At 32.6% G+C, this 17,729-nt stretch overlaps 4 protein-coding genes across 4 annotated transcripts in view; all 4 read left to right on the forward strand.

Annotated features, from left to right (window-relative positions):
- Nucleotides 1-1,525, forward strand: part of LOC115235734 — a 6,101-nt gene extending 4,576 nt beyond the window's left edge. Inside the window, exons 10-14 of the mRNA XM_029807681.1 lie at nucleotides 1-314; nucleotides 474-704; nucleotides 772-885; nucleotides 1,077-1,232; nucleotides 1,319-1,525. The exon at nucleotides 1-314 is cut by the window's left edge and continues 4 nt beyond it. Of these exons, the coding sequence (XP_029663541.1) occupies nucleotides 1-314; nucleotides 474-704; nucleotides 772-885; nucleotides 1,077-1,232; nucleotides 1,319-1,369 (866 nt within the window). The 3' untranslated portion in view covers nucleotides 1,370-1,525. The remainder of the gene's footprint in view (nucleotides 315-473; nucleotides 705-771; nucleotides 886-1,076; nucleotides 1,233-1,318) is intronic.
- Nucleotides 1,526-2,532: 1,007 nt separating this feature from the next.
- On the forward strand, nucleotides 2,533-4,384 carry LOC115235715 (odorant receptor 82a-like). Its single transcript, XM_029807661.1, has 6 exons — nucleotides 2,533-2,789; nucleotides 3,020-3,374; nucleotides 3,502-3,732; nucleotides 3,803-3,916; nucleotides 4,104-4,259; nucleotides 4,334-4,384. Exons 1-6 carry the CDS (start codon nucleotides 2,533-2,535, stop codon nucleotides 4,382-4,384), a joined length of 1,164 nt encoding a protein of 387 aa, XP_029663521.1.
- A 1,615-nt stretch (nucleotides 4,385-5,999) lies between these two features.
- Nucleotides 6,000-17,729, forward strand: part of LOC115235735 — an 18,152-nt gene continuing 6,422 nt past the window's right edge. The window contains exons 1-16 of the mRNA XM_029807682.1: nucleotides 6,000-6,269; nucleotides 6,358-6,700; nucleotides 6,868-7,089; nucleotides 7,425-7,544; nucleotides 7,667-7,822; nucleotides 9,890-10,111; nucleotides 10,483-10,602; nucleotides 10,790-10,945; nucleotides 13,324-13,554; nucleotides 13,630-13,743; nucleotides 13,919-14,074; nucleotides 15,332-15,579; nucleotides 15,782-16,136; nucleotides 16,301-16,528; nucleotides 16,600-16,713; nucleotides 16,899-17,080. Coding sequence (XP_029663542.1) covers nucleotides 6,016-6,269; nucleotides 6,358-6,700; nucleotides 6,868-7,089; nucleotides 7,425-7,544; nucleotides 7,667-7,822; nucleotides 9,890-10,111; nucleotides 10,483-10,602; nucleotides 10,790-10,945; nucleotides 13,324-13,554; nucleotides 13,630-13,743; nucleotides 13,919-14,074; nucleotides 15,332-15,579; nucleotides 15,782-16,136; nucleotides 16,301-16,528; nucleotides 16,600-16,713; nucleotides 16,899-17,080 — 3,221 coding nt within the window. The 5' untranslated portion in view covers nucleotides 6,000-6,015. The remainder of the gene's footprint in view (nucleotides 6,270-6,357; nucleotides 6,701-6,867; nucleotides 7,090-7,424; nucleotides 7,545-7,666; nucleotides 7,823-9,889; nucleotides 10,112-10,482; nucleotides 10,603-10,789; nucleotides 10,946-13,323; nucleotides 13,555-13,629; nucleotides 13,744-13,918; nucleotides 14,075-15,331; nucleotides 15,580-15,781; nucleotides 16,137-16,300; nucleotides 16,529-16,599; nucleotides 16,714-16,898; nucleotides 17,081-17,729) is intronic.
- Nucleotides 12,134-13,125, forward strand: LOC115235718. The gene is made up of 2 exons (XM_029807663.1): nucleotides 12,134-12,390; nucleotides 12,602-13,125. The coding sequence occupies exons 1-2, from the start codon at nucleotides 12,134-12,136 to the stop codon at nucleotides 12,972-12,974; spliced, it is 630 nt and encodes a 209-aa protein (XP_029663523.1). The 3' UTR covers nucleotides 12,975-13,125.

Consider the following 17,729-nt stretch of genomic DNA (forward strand, 5'->3'; position numbering starts at 1 on the left):
AAGAGTGCGGTGTCAATGATTCGTACGCATCTACGATGATTAGCGTAGCGGATTTGTCGCGACGTTGCTCCAGCGTGATGATCAGCATCAATGCCCTAGCTGCCTTTTTCCTTTCGATCGGCGAACATATGCTTCAGTCGTTGAACGATGCTAATCGTGTTGATAATAATTCTCGAGTACTCCCCATAAAGATGGAGTTTCCATTCGACGTTAGCGAATCGCCCATCTTCGAGTGTTTTCTGATCGGACAATTTCTCTACGAATTGTTGCTGGCTTCTATAGTTGGTATGGTGAATGCATTACTAGTATCACTGGTAAGTTTCATGAATCTGCAAAAAAAATATTGTAATATTTAATCATCCTTTATAGTTTATTGCTTATCAATATAACTGTATTCTGTCATCTGTTCGATGCGTTTGCATCTAATTAAAGGAAAGATCTTGGGCTTTGAATAATATTAGTTTTTTCTATAGATACTTCACGTAAGTGGTCAAATTGATATTATGCGGCAAGTCATAAGTGAAATTTCCACCAGCAAATACGATCCCAATACATCCTTAATCGTTATTAAAAATCTTATTTGCAAACATCAGAAGATTATTACTTTATCAGAAAATATCGAAAATTTATTTTCTTATATTGCTTTAATGCAACTCCTGTGGAATACTTTGGTTATCTGCTGCACTGGTTTTGTAATTATAATTGTAAGTAACAATTGGTAAGAAATTTCATTTTTGATGGGAAATAATTTTTCTTCGTTTTATGTTGCAGAGCATAGGCACCGACGAAGGTGCGACGACGTCAATTAAGTCTGTGAGCTTTTATATTGCAATAACTCTAGAAGTTTTTATACTCTGCTTTGCTGGAGAATTTTTAAGTGCCAAGGTTTGTGAATGATATAAAGGCAATCATCGCGCGTGATTATTTGTCTTTTTTTCTGTCATATTTTAAATTCAAAAATCAATTTTTGCCATAAAAAATATAGAAAGTTAAAAGGCGCATTCTTTGAACAACAAGAAACATTTCTGAATTTGTTATTTGCGTGTTTCAAATTAGGAATTTTGTTCTAATCCTAGAGTAAGTCGATTAGCGATGCGGTGTACAACTCACTTTGGTACAATATGCCACCGTCCGACAGCCGTATTTTATTATTCGTGATATTAAGATCGCAAAAGCGATTAACGATCACTGCAGGAAAAGTAGTCGATTTAACTTTGGAAGGATTCACAAGCGTAAGACGTCATACTTTTACAAACATTTCATTTTTCTAATATTTGTTGAGTCAATTATATATTTTAATTTATGCGCAATTTTTTAGATTATGAAGGCATCAGCTTCTTATGTATCAGTATTAAATGCAATGTATTGACTTTAGGACGATCAATTGCTGACTATTATATTTACTATTGGCTCAGTTACAACAATTTTATCAGGCAATCATTATCGTTGAACTAATGAAATTATGCCAAAAAAGTTATAAGATCTAAAATTTATTTTAGTATAAAATATTTCTTACAGATTCAGTGTATAATTTTTCTTTGTTTGTGATAATTAATCTTTTATACTCTCTCTCTTCGAAAGTTTGTATAAAATTTTCTTTATCTCAATTTTTTATGCTTTCTTTTCCAATAAATTATTAACAAAAATGTTGCAGATTTAAAGGAATTGTACGGAAGAGAACACACATCTTATAATAGTTTCAAAGGTTTGTGTTCACCTTTATTGAATATACTATGCTTATAAAGCTATTGTTCAAAGTTCTATCTATTGCTCCGTTGAATTCTAAAACAATAATTTCCCCTTTTTCAATTAATAGAAATACTTGATTATTATTCTAACAATGTATTGAGTGTTATTTTTCTAATTTTTTAAATGTTTATATTTACCATTATCTATTATTATTGCAGTTTGTCGGTACGATATATATTTTATACCATCATAACTTTGAAGTCTTTGCTTGAAATGAAAATGAGAGAACATGAACGAAAGACGTAAAGAATTGACGAAATCGATTATGTAGCAAACATATTTAATGTCTTGCTATAACAAACGTTCTTCACTTTTTGCTATCTTGTATTTACGTCTCGCAGATATCAACATTTTTACTTGACGTTGTGCATAATTTTTTCTGGTGGATATAGATACGTAAGTGGACATGAAGTTGTTTTTCAAGACAGAATATACAATAAAAAACGTATTAAAACAATTAAACTTTGTTGGACAATATGATTATATTCACTGAATCGGAGCTAAAGCGAATGCAATTATATTCTTTTTCTTATTTATCTTTTAATCGGTAGAATTATAAAACTGTAGACAGAGATCTAATGCGATGAAGAATATATAAGGTAATTACGATTGATTACGTTCAGAGTAGCTTGCGTTTTATCGTTTTTGCTAAGATTATTTAATGCTTTAGCTAACATGCAGAACATATTGAAAAATATGCACATGTGCTTTATTCGCATTGAATTCGAATTTTTTTGTGGATTTGTCACGAATTGTTGATAGTTTAGTGTTTAACAAAGAACGATGAAACGTGTCAACACCATCAGTCGCTCGGTGGAGATCGGTCTCCGTTTCATCGGTTTGTGGCCGAATTCGACTTACGCAACTTTTTATTGGTTTAGTTACATGACGTCCATAGTAATAGTGCAATATTATCAATATGCGTATGTGCTTGAACATCTTGATTTAAACGATATCTGGCTTCTTATGGACTGTCTTAGTCTGACTTTGGCATATACTCTCGCCTTTTTCAAACTTCTAGTTTTATGGTGGAATCGCCGGTAAGACGTGTTCTTTTGTAAAGCAAATGATGTAGACTGTAACCGGTGCTGTTGAAATTAAAGTTACTATTAATGTTGACGCACACACACAAGACATGAATAAAAATACAAAAATATTCATTATTACCTTTTAAAGTTACACATGCAAATTTTCTTCATCGCTCGTAACACAGGCGAAATATACATATATTAATACATGCAGAGTACTCGATATACATTGCTATCTGCAGGATATTTTATCGTATTGTGAAAGATATGGAGCAAGATTGGAGAGATTGCATTATCAATGGTTCGTATGTATCTACGATGACGACTATGGCGGATCTGTCGCGTCGTTTTTCTAACATAGTATTCATTATCAATGGTATCGGCGCATTTTTTCTTTCGATTGGCGAGCATTTGCTCCAATCGATGAACGATGCCAATCGAATTGACAATAGTTCTCGAGAACTCCCTTTAAAAATGGAATTTCCCTTCGAAGTCAGCGAATCACCAATTTTTGAGTGTTTTCTAATTGGACAATTTGTCTATGATTTGAGCATGGCTTCTGTGGTTGGTTTGATGAATGCATTGCTTGTCACATTGGTACGTTTACAATAATTGTTCTTACGGAGATTAAAAATTGCAACTATAATATGTCCGCTTGATATAAAATGAATAGTAAGACATTTACTTACAATATTGCTTCAAATAAATTATTTCGAATTTCTAGATACTTCATGTAAGCGGTCAAATTGATATTATGCGACAAGATTTAGCCAAAATTTCCAAAGACAAATACGATCGTAGCACATTTTTAATTATTATCAGAGATCTCATTTGTAAACATCAAAGGATCATTGCTTTATCGGAAAATATTGAAAATCTTTATACTCAAATTGCGCTAATGCAACTTCTATGGAATACATTGGTTATTTGTTGCACTGGTTTCTCGATTATAATTGTGAGTAATGTTGTTGGTTGTTCTTTTTCACATTTTGAAAAAAGATTATTTCTTACTTGTTTTATTGTAGACCCTTAATACCAACAAAGATATATCATCTTTGATCAAATCTGTTAGTTATTATTTTGCAATAACTCTAGAAGCTTTCATATTTTGCTTTGCTGGAGAATTTTTAAGTGCCAAGGTATGCAAAAGAGCTCTTACTAAGAGAACTTGCTGAATATTCATTCTTTTCAATTTACGTTACTTATTTTATTATTATGAGCTATATTTTATGTATAAGATTAAGATTATTGGACCAAAAATGCCTCTTTTTTGAATAATAAATGAAGTAATTTTTAAATGTTTCATTATTATTGTACTGCTTTCAGAGTATGTCACTTAGCGATGCAGTATACGAGTCATTTTGGTACAATATACCTCCAAATGACAGTCGTATTTTATTGTTCATGATGTTAAGATGTCAAAAGCGATTAACGATTACTGCAGGAAAATTCATTGATTTGACGTTGGATGGATTTGCAAGTGTAAGATATTACGTTCTATAGATATATTTCTTAATTCTTTTAATATATTGCATTAATTACACGCAACTTTTTAGATTATGAAAGCATCAGCTTCTTACATATCAGTATTAAATGCAATGTACTAAGTTTAGAGCAATGTTGATTGCTGTATGTGCATATTCTTTATTGACTTGACTGCAATAGTTTAGCAAGTCATTATTGTTAGTCAAATGTGATTAAACAAGTTACGAAATATAAAATATTTTTATTGTAGATTATCTCTCTTATACATTTTTAAAAATAGATAATTATTCTTTGTCTGTGATAACAATTATTTTCTTTATAAAATATAAATTTTTTTTTTGTCTCAGCTTTCTGTGTTTCCATTTTCAATGTACCGTTAATAAAAATATTGCAAATCTTTTAAGAAGATGTATGAACGTATATAATTTATTGTAATTTGAAAGGTACGTCTGCACTCATTAAATACATTTTTATGAGTGTTTTTTCAAAGCTTTAGATATTGCATCTCAATTTTTTATTGACAATTTCCTTTTTTCTTATATTAATATTTAATTAATATTTTAATAATTATATATATTGCATGCTGGTTTAACTATTCGCGTTGCAATTTAAAACAATTTCTTATTTCTATTGTTTATTGTTGCTTGAGTTTTTGTAGCATAAATCAGAATTGATATGCAAATCTCTTTTAAAAAGATAGTCTCATTTTATAAAGAGAGATGTTAAGATTTTTATATCGATTTTCGTCGATTCAACGTATATTTAAAAATCGACAACAAAAGTAAAACACAGTTTGTATGATTCAAAATGACTTACATTTTTATACAGCTTTACGCAGTTCAACGACACGGAAGAATGTGTTTGCCCGCTTTTGTGTAATATACCGAAAGCTTTTGTATTTTATCGAAATGGGAGGTGGGAGTACATGAGCGAGAGGATGAGACTGAAAGGTAAAGGAAACTGGCGGGATCGATTGTATGTATTACAAACGTATTCAATGTCCAGCTATAATAAACGTTTTTTGCTTTTTTTCGCCTTGCATTCGCGACTAAATGTCATGTTTTTATTAAGACTTTGTGCATAATTTTTTAAAAGAAACTTATTAAATGGATATGAAACCGCCTTTTAAGAGACAATAATGTACAATTCTAAAGCAATTACATGTTATTTTATAAAAGTAAAATGTTCACTCAAAGGCGAACATAATTGCATTTTCTTTTTTAACTAATAGAGCTATAAGCGTGCTATTGGATAAGATAATTACGATTAATTATGTTTAGAATATTTCGATAACAATGCTGTACGTCAGTTGCATAATTTATCGTATGGCAGTTTCAATTTTCAGATCCATCAAGAATATAAGATCTTTCTTTTTTTAACGCCATTTTTTAAATTGTAAGTTTATTAATAATGATGGAAGACGGTTATTCGTATAAAGATACACGTATATCTTTTTAGCGTGCAAAAACCATAATCATTGATCTATTATCGCAATTTAGCTCGTCGTTCTACGGTTTATATTGCATGATTACGTAATTGCGATTGATCGTTGCCAACACACCGTGGTAGTTTTAACTCGTAAAATTGTTTTTCTGCGACGCCGAGGAGGGGAGCGTATTACAAAGTAAAACTATAAGATTCAATCGTGTATTTGAAAAATCGAGGCATCAATCTGTCGCCGTTCACTTTGTCGGGAGGAAACAAAGTGTAGAGTCGATCAAAGTTATGGTTCAATGCAACGTTACGCGTAGCTATGTCGATGAGTACTGTAAGCCCGTTGCTGAAAATCGGTCTCGGTGCGATCGGCATGTGGCCCGGTTCCTCGTACGGGACGTTTTGCTGGCTCTTTTACATGACGACCCTCGTAACGATGCAGTATTTTCAATACTCGTACGTCTACGCGCATCTGGACTTCGGCGATCTGACCAAACTGATGGACGGTCTGGGCCTCACTCTGGATTACACTCTGACGATCCTGAAGCTGATCAGTCTCTGGTTTAATCGCCGGTAAGACTATTTCGACAATTAATCCGCACGATTGAACTCTCAAGAGAGTTCAATCATCTCGTGAGATCTTCGAGAAATCAAATTGTAGATTATTCGCGGATATTCTGGTCGCGATGGACAACGATTGGAAAGACCGCGCGACCGATTTGCGCGAGTGCGTGATGATGGACAAGGCTAATCTGGCGCATCGTTGCTCCAACGCCATAATATCCGTCAACGCCGTCGCCACCGTTCTCTATTTCATCGATAGCCACGTACGTCGCCGTACAGTTTCCAAGGATGGACAACATCGGGATTTTCCGATACAGATACAGTTCCCGTTCGAAGCCCACGAGACGCCGGTTTTCGAGTTTGTCGTCCTGGGATTGTTCTTTCATGTATTAGAAACGGCGACCGTGATCGCGACATTGAACTCCTTGATCTTAACGCTGGTAAGTTGAGGATAGAAACGATTACATTTCTTAGTTAAGTGTAACATACATATCAGATAAGATGTTAGTCTCGCGATAATATTTAAAATTTTCTCTGACGAATTAATTAAAGTTCTCGTCAAATCTTGCTTGAACGCGTTGCTTATTTTTTTTTTTTTACTTTTGAGGTACTTCATGTAAGCGGACAAATTGATATCATGTGTCAAGAATTGAAAGAGATTCCTCCCACATTCAATTCTAAGATGTTCTCCACCAAGTCGCTCGTCGAGAGACATCAGAAGATTATATCATTGTCGAATAATATCGAGAACTATTTTTCGTTCATTGCTCTGTTACAATTCATATGGAACAGCTTTGTTATCTGCTGTTTAGGATTCATGGTTGTGATAGTGAGTAAGATTATACTTTAGTTAATCTATATAATAGTAATATATATCGCTCAACATATTTCTCACAGGATCTGAAAGAAAAAAGAACATTTTAAAATTATGCAGAATTATTATTATGTTAATTTGATCCCACTAAAAATATTTTTTACATAACATATAAAAAAATAAAATTCGTTTAATTAAATATTTTTAACGCAAGTTTCAAAGCGAATGAAATTATGTCTTGTGCTATTTAATATAACAATATTTTGAAAACAGTATTTTTTCAAAAGTGGCTGTAACTTTATACATATATTAAAAGCTTTAAAAATTAATTTTAATATTCCATTATGTAGTCTTTAGATAAAAATATGGAGAGTAAATCCGGAGTTTTTATACAATTTATGATGCCATATATCGCAGTAACTATAGAAGCTTTCGTCTTTTGCTTCGCCGGCGAGTATTTAAGCACCAAGGTTAGCATATTGCTTTTGCCTCTATCATATTAGACCAGGTGTAACTGGTGTGTTTGCATCTATCCAGGTGTATCCAGATTGCATCTATTTAGAATAATCTATAGCCTTTCTCTCTTTTCCAGAGTAGGTCCATTGGCGATGCGGCGTATGAGGCAGTTTGGTATGATTTATCTACCAGCGAATGCCGAATTTTATTATTCCTGATCCTGAGATCGCAAAAACGTTTGACGATCACGGCCGGGAAAGTTATGGATCTCACGTTGGAAAGTTTCACTACTGTAAGTTTGTTGCATGATATCGTACCATATTTTTTCAATAATATATCATGATTGTCGAACAATATTGCAAGAGACAATACTTAACATGATTTATAAGAAAATGTCTCGCGTTAATGATATTTAGACTTTGAAGAATTACTTCTCTTAGAGTACTTTTATCTTCATAACAACACACTTTTCTTAGGTCATGAAAGCTTCAGCTTCATACATTTCGGTTTTGCACGCGATGTACTGAAACTTCTACCAAAATGTATGCTGGTCATATATGTATATTATCGAATTATTGCGAATAGAGTAGTGATATATATTTGTAGAAAGACAAATTATAGATAAAGAGATAATTAATATTAATTTTGCATTTCTTCTTCAATTTTCAATAATCGTTGATCAACTTGTAATATCTTTATATTATGTTGCTTTTCTTTTTAATCAAACGCAAGTAAAATAGGAAATTATAAATCTCCTCAATAAATTTTACTGAGAAATATTATGTTGTGATCACAAATGAGATTTTATGAAACAGATATATTTTTCTATCGAGCACAAATTGTTGCAAATTTTTAGAAGAAGACCCAACAGAGTTATCAAAATTATTAATTAAAGTATCTATACATACTTTAATTAATAATATTAAAAATATACAATTACCCACAAACACATACGCACGCACACACAATGTATTTTTACTTACTATATATTTGCTTATAAGCTTTAGACTAAAAGGTATAACTCCTGTTTTCTCATCAATTTCTCTGCGCTGACAACGATATTTTTCTTCTTCGCTAATATGTGGAGCTAATATTTAACCAATTAATATGTCATTTTATCAATTGACCATTTTTCTCAACTCTAATTTTCAGATATATTTGTAATTGTCTTTTTTCCTATGTAGCGACGCATATCGGAAAGCTGCAATTGCATTTTTAAAGAAAATGAGATATTACTTTGCGTTTAGTTAGAATTTATGATTGATATTTTCCACGTGTGCACTTTTTTTCGAGCGCGAGGAAACCTGTAATCATCTGTCATCGCAACTTAGTTCGTCGTGCATATGACATTTTCGTGTCGCGCGATAGTTAATTACGATGTATAGTTTTGCTCTCTGTGAAATTACCAACTCCGCTTGAGGTAGTAGTATTAAGAAAAAAACGTTGCGCTCTTTTCTTTGTCATGTGAGGTTTTTTTCCGATTCAATTGAGATTGAGAGCGACAAGAGCGCACAGTTCGATAAATGCGTAAACCGTAATTATGTCGATGAGCACTATAAGTCTGTCGCTAAAGATCGGTCTTGATTTCATCGGCTTGTGGCCTGGCTCCTCATACGGGACGCTTCTCTGGCTCTTTTACATGGCTACTCTTGTCGCCATGCAGTACTTTCAATACTCGTACGTTCTCGCGCATCTGGACACGAACGATTTTTCCAAACTGATGGATGGTCTGAGCGTCACTCTAGATTACACTCTGACGTTTTTGAAGCTGCTGAGCCTCTGGTACAATCGACGGTAAGGGCCGCGATTGGCGTGTCGTGATCTATAGATCGTATTAGCGGAAACGAGTGAGATCGATTGCAGAATATTCTCGGATATCTTGGACGCGATGGAAGATGACTGGAACAATCGCACCACGGATTCGCACGTGTCCGTGATGACAAGCAAGGCTAATCTGGCGCATCGATGTTTTAAAGCTATGATGACCCTGAATAGTATGTCCGCTATCTTCTATTTTGTGGGCAGTTACTTGAGTCATCGCACGATCTCCGCCGACGGAGGGCCCCGGGAGTTTCCGGTACAAATGCAGTTTCCGTTCGGTCGTGCCACCGACTCGCCAATTTTCGAGCTCATCCTTCTAGGATGCTTCTTTCACGTATGGGAGACGGCGACTGTAATCGCGATGCTGAACTCTCTGATCCTGGCACTGGTAAATCAAAGAAAATGTAAAACTGCTTAAAATCATTAGATAATTATTTTCACGAAGTTCATTAAAACGTGTGTTGTTGTGTGATCTATCAATAGCATGTTTTTTAAATTTCGTGAGCTTTTCTTAAAACCTTAGTTCTTTTACTTTGAGGTACTTCACGTGAGCGGCCAGATCGATATTATGTGTCAGGGATTGAGAGAAATTTCCTCCACGAGAAAATCTCATCCATCGGCCACAAGATCGCTCATCAAAAGGCATCAAAAAATCATATCTCTATCCAACAATATCAACAACTTTTTTTCTTTCGTTGCACTGATACAATTTGTATGGAATACCATAGTTATCTGCACTATCGGAGTCATGATCGTAATAGTGAGTAAAGCTGCTTCGCTTATAGCGAGAAAGCAATCAGTTTTTTGAGAAACAATTTGCTTCCAAATTACGCGGCGATTATTTCATTAAATTAATTTACGTTGTTACTTTATTTATGATCGCCTCGAAACTACTCGGAACAAAAATAATAAAATGATTTTTACACGAAGTAATTCCGAGGAGAGAGAAATCTCATGTAATATTTATAGTAACAACACCATTTTAGAGAATAATGCATTATTTTGTTCTTTTGGTATTGAAATTATATTTCTGCAGTTTTAAATATATGTAGAATATTAAACCAATAATTAAAAACATAATTATATGCGCGAATTTTCTTGATTAATATAATTTAACGTACCATTATGCAGTCTCTAGGCACAGACATAGAAGGTAAATTCGGAATACTAATACAGTCCATTATTCCGTATGTCGCTGTAACGTTAGAAGCATTCGTTTTCTGTTTTGCTGGCGAATATCTGAGCTCTAAGGTTAGTACTATTCTCTTGCTTTTAACGGTTGCGAGTGTTATATATGTTCTCTGTAACACATAAATAAAAATATTTGTTAATTTTACGATATAATGCCAAAACTGTGTGGTTGCATGTTTCTTGTATTTAGCGCGATGTATCTATTGTCGTACAACATTTTGATCCGTAACTCCTTTTTCTTCTTCAGAGCAGATCTATTGGCGATGCGGCATATGAGGCAATTTGGTACGAATTGTCCACCAGCGAATGCCAGGTTTTACTGTTGATAATCGTCAGATCTCAAAAACGATTGAGTATCACAGCTGGAAAAGTCATGGATATGACTTTGGAAGGTTTTACGACTGTAAGATTTTTGTCAATTTTAAATATCAAATAATTAAAAAAATAATATAGAGATACATTTCATATAAATCCAATAATCATGAATATTGTAAAATGTACCCGCATATGTATATATCACATTAATAAGACATATATAGATGTTGAAACATTCTCTGACTGAAAATTTGTGTAAGAATAATTTTTTTAGGTCATGAAAGCTTCGATGTCGTACATTTCGGTATTACACGCTATGTATTGAAATTAAAAATAATTTACTCATGATAACGAATTTCTTTCGTCAATTAATCACATGTAAAGTATTGATAAAGCAATAAGAATTAATAAAATTAATAGATGGACGAATCTACTTCAGCCTTGAAATGTGGAACTAAAAATCAAAGTTTTAATCCAACAAAATACTTGTATCAATATTTATATGCAAAAAATTTATATAATTAAAAATTATCTGTTATTAAACGATTTTTTATATTAATAACATACAAAAATTAGTATTACATCATGACTATTGAGTCTTCATTGAAAGATCTGAACGTACCTAATTTGTACATCACATTTATTTTGTTGCGTGTGCTTGCTACTAAACTTCTCTAATTTGATCAAATGATTCAAACTTTCTATATTTAAAACTCTTTCCACATTGCATGTTCGGCATAATAAAGTTCCTTGGATTATTTAAGAAAAATACTCGCCGTTGCGCGAATCGAATTTAGACACAAAAATACAAAGTTCTTCTCTTACTTATCTTTAAAAAAAAAAAACTTGCTATAATTTAGTTTCGTTCGTTTAGAATATTTAATACAATCGTCCAATCAAACTGTCATTAAACAATCTTCGCGCAGAAAATGCGACGAACATTTGCTGTCGACATAAACGTATCGTACAATAAGACAGGAGAAATGATAAAAAACCTGACAATTTATTCGCAATATCTTTGCTTCTTCATATAAGGGTACTTGCACATTATTATTCACAATAGAATTATAGGATAAAGTATTATCATGCTGGTATAATGAGCTGTATTTCGACTTATTACGCGACGTATAATAGCGATTGATCCATATTTACTTGAGTGGGGATGCACCGTGTGGGGATGCACTTGGATAAAGCTTTCTCAGTTCTGTCTCATACTCGGACAAATGTATCGCCGATACTGATTTTTACTTCATCGCGTTCACAAAACTGTTGACGAATGATAGCGACAACTACCATCAGTCCGGCGCTGAAAATCGGCCTTCGGTGCCTTGGTGTATGGCCGGACATGCCACATTCTACCGTTTATTGTGTCATTGTTATGTCAAGTACTTTGATCGTACAATACTTTCAGTATCTGTACGTATTCTCGCACTTTAAGCTTAGCGAACTCTCAAATCTCGTGGATGGCTTATCTTCGACTTTAGAGAGCAGTTTGATGTTTATTAAGGTGGCTAGTCTTTGGAAACATCGTCGGTAAGATATCGCAGGAAGATTAATCTGAACTGTCTTTTAACCTGATCTTTTTTAAACGGAGTGTATGTGTGATTTATGGTATTTAGATGCCATCATTTAAATTTTAGTTTGTACATCAGTGTATATTTTTACGTAGAAGGGATAATGTCTCTGTGCTTTCTAATAAATATCAGAATTCAGATAAATATCTGATCGATTAATATACTTGCAGAGTTTTTCATCAACTTTTGGTCGCAATGGATAATGATTGGCGCGAGTGCAACCACGTTGATCAGTATTTAAATATAATGACACTTAAAGCCGGTATATCGCATTTTTGTTCCAATGCTATGCTGAACTTTAATACATTTGCTGGAGTGTTTTATCTTTTGGGTGATTACGCTATTCGTTTTGCATATCTAACAAAAGGTTACAATAATACTTTGCGGCAATTTCCTATCAAGGTACAATTTCCCTTTGAAACGGAGCAATCACCGATTTTCGAGTTGCTCGGTTTAGCTTTATTTCTACATGTGATGGTTGGTTCGTGCACGATCGCTATTGTAAATGGATTGATCTTTAGTTTGGTAAGTCTCGCACTTTAAATTATCGCATCTTTATTCTTTATGAAAACTGTGTAACAACAGGAGAACTTGCAATAAGAGCTTATTGTTAGATCCGAAAAAAATCGTCGTACAAAGTTTACTTTGCATAATTCATAAAGATTTTGTTATATATGAATTGCGGTATTGTACTATATATAATCTATATTCGAGACTATATGTCTCATCATTAGAAAAAATTTTATAACTAAATAATTGAATTTTATGTGCAAAATTATCACGTCTATTTTTTATACGTCACAAGCTTATATTTTTTTTTATAGGGAAAATGCCTCTTGTATATAAAAGTTATCTTAATACGAATCTTTGAAGAAATTTAGGTATATTATAGGTATTTCACGTAAGCGGTCAAATAGATATCATATGTCAAGGCTTCAAAACTGTTTCTGAGAATATTTATGTTGATGGATCTTCCGTAGTTACATTAGGATCGATAATCGAGAGACACAACAGAGTCGTTTTATTTTCTGAACAAATCGGAAAACTATTCTCCTTTATCATATTGATGCAAGTTTTTGCGAATACCTTAATTATTTGCTGCTTAGGATTCGTCATCACAATTGTGAGTTTGCCGTGGTTAATGATGTGATTATCGATATTATAAATCATTTATTTCTTTTTTTTATGTATTAAATAGTCAATTCATAATGAGACCGGTATCTTCGTGTTATTGAAAGCCATTTTGGCTTATTTTGCTATAATGATAGAGGCCTTTATCATTTGTTTAGCCGGAGAATACCTTAGCTTTAAGGTCAGTAAGTATTTAAAACTTATTATAATCGTAGATAAACAATTTTGTAACGTGACATATAATTTTAACGATGTTAATAATGCTAGAAAAAAATCCGTTTTTCAGATAAAGAAATCGTTTAAGTACAAAAAAATATTTTATCGTTTTTGACAAAAACTTTTTGCATTGTTTTTAGAGTAAATCTATCTCCGATGCAGCATACGAATCACTGTGGTACGACATGCCATCAAATCAAGGTAAGATTATATCATTCATGATACTGAGATCACAGAAGCGACTAGCGATCACAGCAGGGAAAATCATGAATCTATCCTTGGAAGCTTTTGCGAGCGTAAGTTTTTGAGGCTTGACATATGACCATTATAAAACTTTATTTTTTTTAGAATTAATTTTTCGCTTACAATTAATTTGTCTTTTACGTGTGCGCATATTTGCGTATCACATATATGTAATTTTTTATTTCTCTTTAGATCATGAAAGCATCGGCATCATACGTATCTGTTTTGCATGCAATGTATTGATATTAACAAATATTTTTTGAAATCATAGCGTGATTAATGTAAGATGATTAGTATGTAGAAACTGTTTTTACATATATATTATATATTTGTTATTATATATATATAATAATTTAATTATTAAGTAATAGTTCCTTAAAAATCTCTTTTTACTTTTAAAGTTGATTTAACTTGATTTTTTAAATGAACGCATTATCAAATGTAAAATTAAATTTAATACAAATGCATATAGTTGATGTTTTCCTTTTTGCTTTATTATTTTATATATATTAAAATACGTTTTTAACAAAAAAAGAAATGTATCTTTAGACTGCATCAAACATATATTTACCAGTGAATCCTTGTTGGGATGTTTGCCCATATGCAATTTGTGCTTGTATAATCTTGTTACATACATCTGTAACTATAAGCTTCTATGAAATGTCGAATTGATCCACATTTTCTTTTTACTTTTAAGTTTCCTTCCACATGCGTGTCCTGCAAAAGTTTTATTCCTTCAATGATCAAAGAAAATTATCCGCTTATTAAGCAATTGATTGTACAGTCGGAAAGATACAATCCTCCTCTCATTCAATATTACTTTTAAGACTTGTAATTGCACGCTCCGAACACAACTTAGGTCCGTTCGTTTAAAATATTTAACGAATAATTGCGATCGTTCCATGGAGCTACATTTATTTGTCTTCAAGATACAAAAAAAAAAATTCTATAGATGTTCGCTTTCTTGATGGCATCGCGCTATCAAAGATAAAAGCTGAGAAAAAAGTGACATATGGACAACCAACTATTCATCGCGCGATATCTTTGTGTTATTTTAATATCGAAATACACATTATTAGACTTACAGTTGAATTACGGGGTGTTTATACGGATAATGAGGGCGATCTTAACTTAAATTACGCAGAAACGTATGATAGCGATTGATCCGTATTTGCTTGAGTGGGGATGCATCGCGTGAGGGTGCACGTGGAAAGACGGACGATGCTGTCTCTCAGTTCACATTTACAAATGTGCCGACATTGATCTTTATCATTTTCTCGTGTCTTTAAAATTCTTGACGAATGATTGTCTCGAGTACCATCAGTCCGGGGCTGAAAATCGGTCTTCGATGTTTTGGTGTATGGCCCAACGTGCCATATTCCACCGTTAATTGGCTTCTTGTTATGTCGAGCATTCTGATTGTACAATACTTTCAATATCTGTACGTATTCTCGCACTTTAAGCTTAGCGAGCTTTCAAATCTTGTGGATGGCTTATCTTCGACTTTAGAGAGCAGTTTGATGTTTATTAAGATGGCTAGTCTTTGGAAGCATCGTCGGTAAGATATCGTAAAAAGATTAATCTTTCCATTTATTATGTGATGCAGTTTTCCAACGTGTATTGTTAATCTGACCTTTCTTAAGCGAAGCAAAATTTAATACCACCATTTCAATTTTAATTTGAACATCAATGTGCATAGTCATAGAAAGGATAATGTCTCCTCGTCTTTTGAAATATCTGATCGATTAAAATATTTGCAGCCTTCTTCATCAACTCTTGACTGCAATGAATAACGACTGGCGCGAGTGCAGCAACATCGATCAACATAAGAATATAATGACAATTAAAGCCGGTATATCGCACTTTTGTTTCAATGCTATGTTGAGTTTTAATACATTTGCTGCAATACTTTACCTCTTGGGGGATTACGTGATTCGTTTTGTGTATCTAACAAAAGATTACAATAACAGTTTGCTGCAATTTCCTGTCAAGGCACAATTTCCCTTTGAAACGGAGCAATCGCCAATCTTCGAGTTGCTTGTCTTAGCCTTATTTTTACATGTGATGTCAGATTCGTTCGCGATCGCTATTGTAAACGGATTGATTTTTAGTCTGGTAAGTCTCGCACTTGAAATTTGCGTATCTTTATTTTTTATCAAGATTGTGCAACGTGAGAGAATTTACGATGAGAACTTAGATCCTAAAAAAATCGTCGCGCAACTTTTACTTTTTAATACGATACTCTTAATACGATCTTTTTAAGAAAAAATATATTATAGGTGTTTCACGTGAGCGGTCAAATCGATATCATATGTCAAGGCTTCAAAAATATTTCTAAAAGTATTCATAGTGGATCTTCCGCTTCTACATTAGGAATGCTAATTGAGAGGCATAACAGAGTCATTTTGTTTTCCGAACAAATTGTAAAACTTTTCTCCTTTATCACGTTGATGCAAGTTGCTGCGAATACTTTAGTTATTTGCTGCGTAGGATTTGTCATCACAATTGTGAGTATTATCGTGGATTACGCAATGATTAATATTGCAATTTGTTTATTTCTTTTTTCTTTTTGAAATAGTCCTTTCATAATGAGACCGGTGTCTTCGTATTATTGAAAGCCATTTTAGCTTATGTTGCTATAACGATAGAGGCCTTTATCATTTGCTTAGCCGGAGAATACCTTAGCTTTAAGGTCAGTAAATATTTAAAATTTATTATAATTTTAGATACACATACACAATTTTTTAACGCAACGTATACTTTTAATGATGTTAATAACGCTTGAAAAAAATCCGCGTTTTTTAGATAAAGAAATCGTTTAAGCACAACAAAATATTTTATCGTTTTTGACAAGAAACTTTTTTGCATTGTTTTTAGAGTAAATCTGTCTCCAATGCAGCATACGAATCACTGTGGTACGACATGCCGTCAAATCAAGGTAAGATTATATCATTCATGATACTGAGATCACAGAAGCGATTAGTGATCACAGCAGGGAAAATCATGACTCTATCCTTGGAAACTTTCGCGAGTGTAAGTTTTTTGTCTTTGTTATATAATTAATAAAAATTTTATTTTTCGATTAATTTTTCCTTACAATTAATTTATGAGTTTTTTATATGCGCATATTTGTGTATTATATACTGTAATTTTTTAATTTTATCTTTTAGATTATAAAGGCATCGGCATCATATGTATCTGTCTTGCATGCAATGTATTAATATGAACAAGATTGCAACAATGATTTATTAAAGCCAGATTGTAATTAGCATAGGTTAATAATTTAGAAATTGTTATTAAGAAGATAAATATATAAATTGTTATTAATAAATTAATGATTTCTATTTATAAATTTCTTTACAATGATTTAATATAATTTTCGAAACTTGTGCAAAATTAAAAAAATATATTTAATACAAATGTATTTTTGCTTCGTTACTCTGTTGTATTAAAACATAATTTTATCGAGGAAAGAAATGTATCTTCATACTGCGATATCTACTACTGGATTCTCATTGGAAAATTTGTGCATATAAAATTTGTATATGTTTTGTTGAATATTCTTGCAACACACTAAATTTTGATGATGTGTTTAATCAATACAATTTTTTTCATTGTTGTGATTTTTCCGATTTGTGTTCTTTGCAATATTTTTTCTGTAAATTACTAAAAAAGATTGCTTACTATTATGCAAGTCTTTTTAAAATC

Source organism: Formica exsecta, unplaced genomic scaffold (assembly GCF_003651465.1).
Source record: "Formica exsecta isolate Colony F162 unplaced genomic scaffold, ASM365146v1 scaffold233, whole genome shotgun sequence".
Lineage (NCBI taxonomy): Eukaryota > Metazoa > Arthropoda > Insecta > Hymenoptera > Formicidae > Formica > Formica exsecta.

What these genes read in the sequence shown, in the direction of transcription:
- LOC115235715 (XM_029807661.1), top strand. Translation starts at nt 2,533, where the DNA reads ATGAAACGTGTCAACACCATCAGTCGCTCGGTGGAGATCGGTCTCCGT. An exon ending in CTGGTTTCTCGATTATAATT is followed by an intron (nt 3,733 to 3,802) that starts GTGAGTAATGTT and finishes GTTTTATTGTAG; the next exon opens with ACCCTTAATACCAACAAAGA. An exon ending in CGTTGGATGGATTTGCAAGT is followed by an intron (nt 4,260 to 4,333) that starts GTAAGATATTAC and finishes GCAACTTTTTAG; the next exon opens with ATTATGAAAGCATCAGCTTC.
- LOC115235718 (XM_029807663.1), top strand. Translation starts at nt 12,134, where the DNA reads ATGATAGCGACAACTACCATCAGTCCGGCGCTGAAAATCGGCCTTCGG. An exon ending in AGTCTTTGGAAACATCGTCG is followed by an intron (nt 12,391 to 12,601) that starts GTAAGATATCGC and finishes ATATACTTGCAG; the next exon opens with AGTTTTTCATCAACTTTTGG.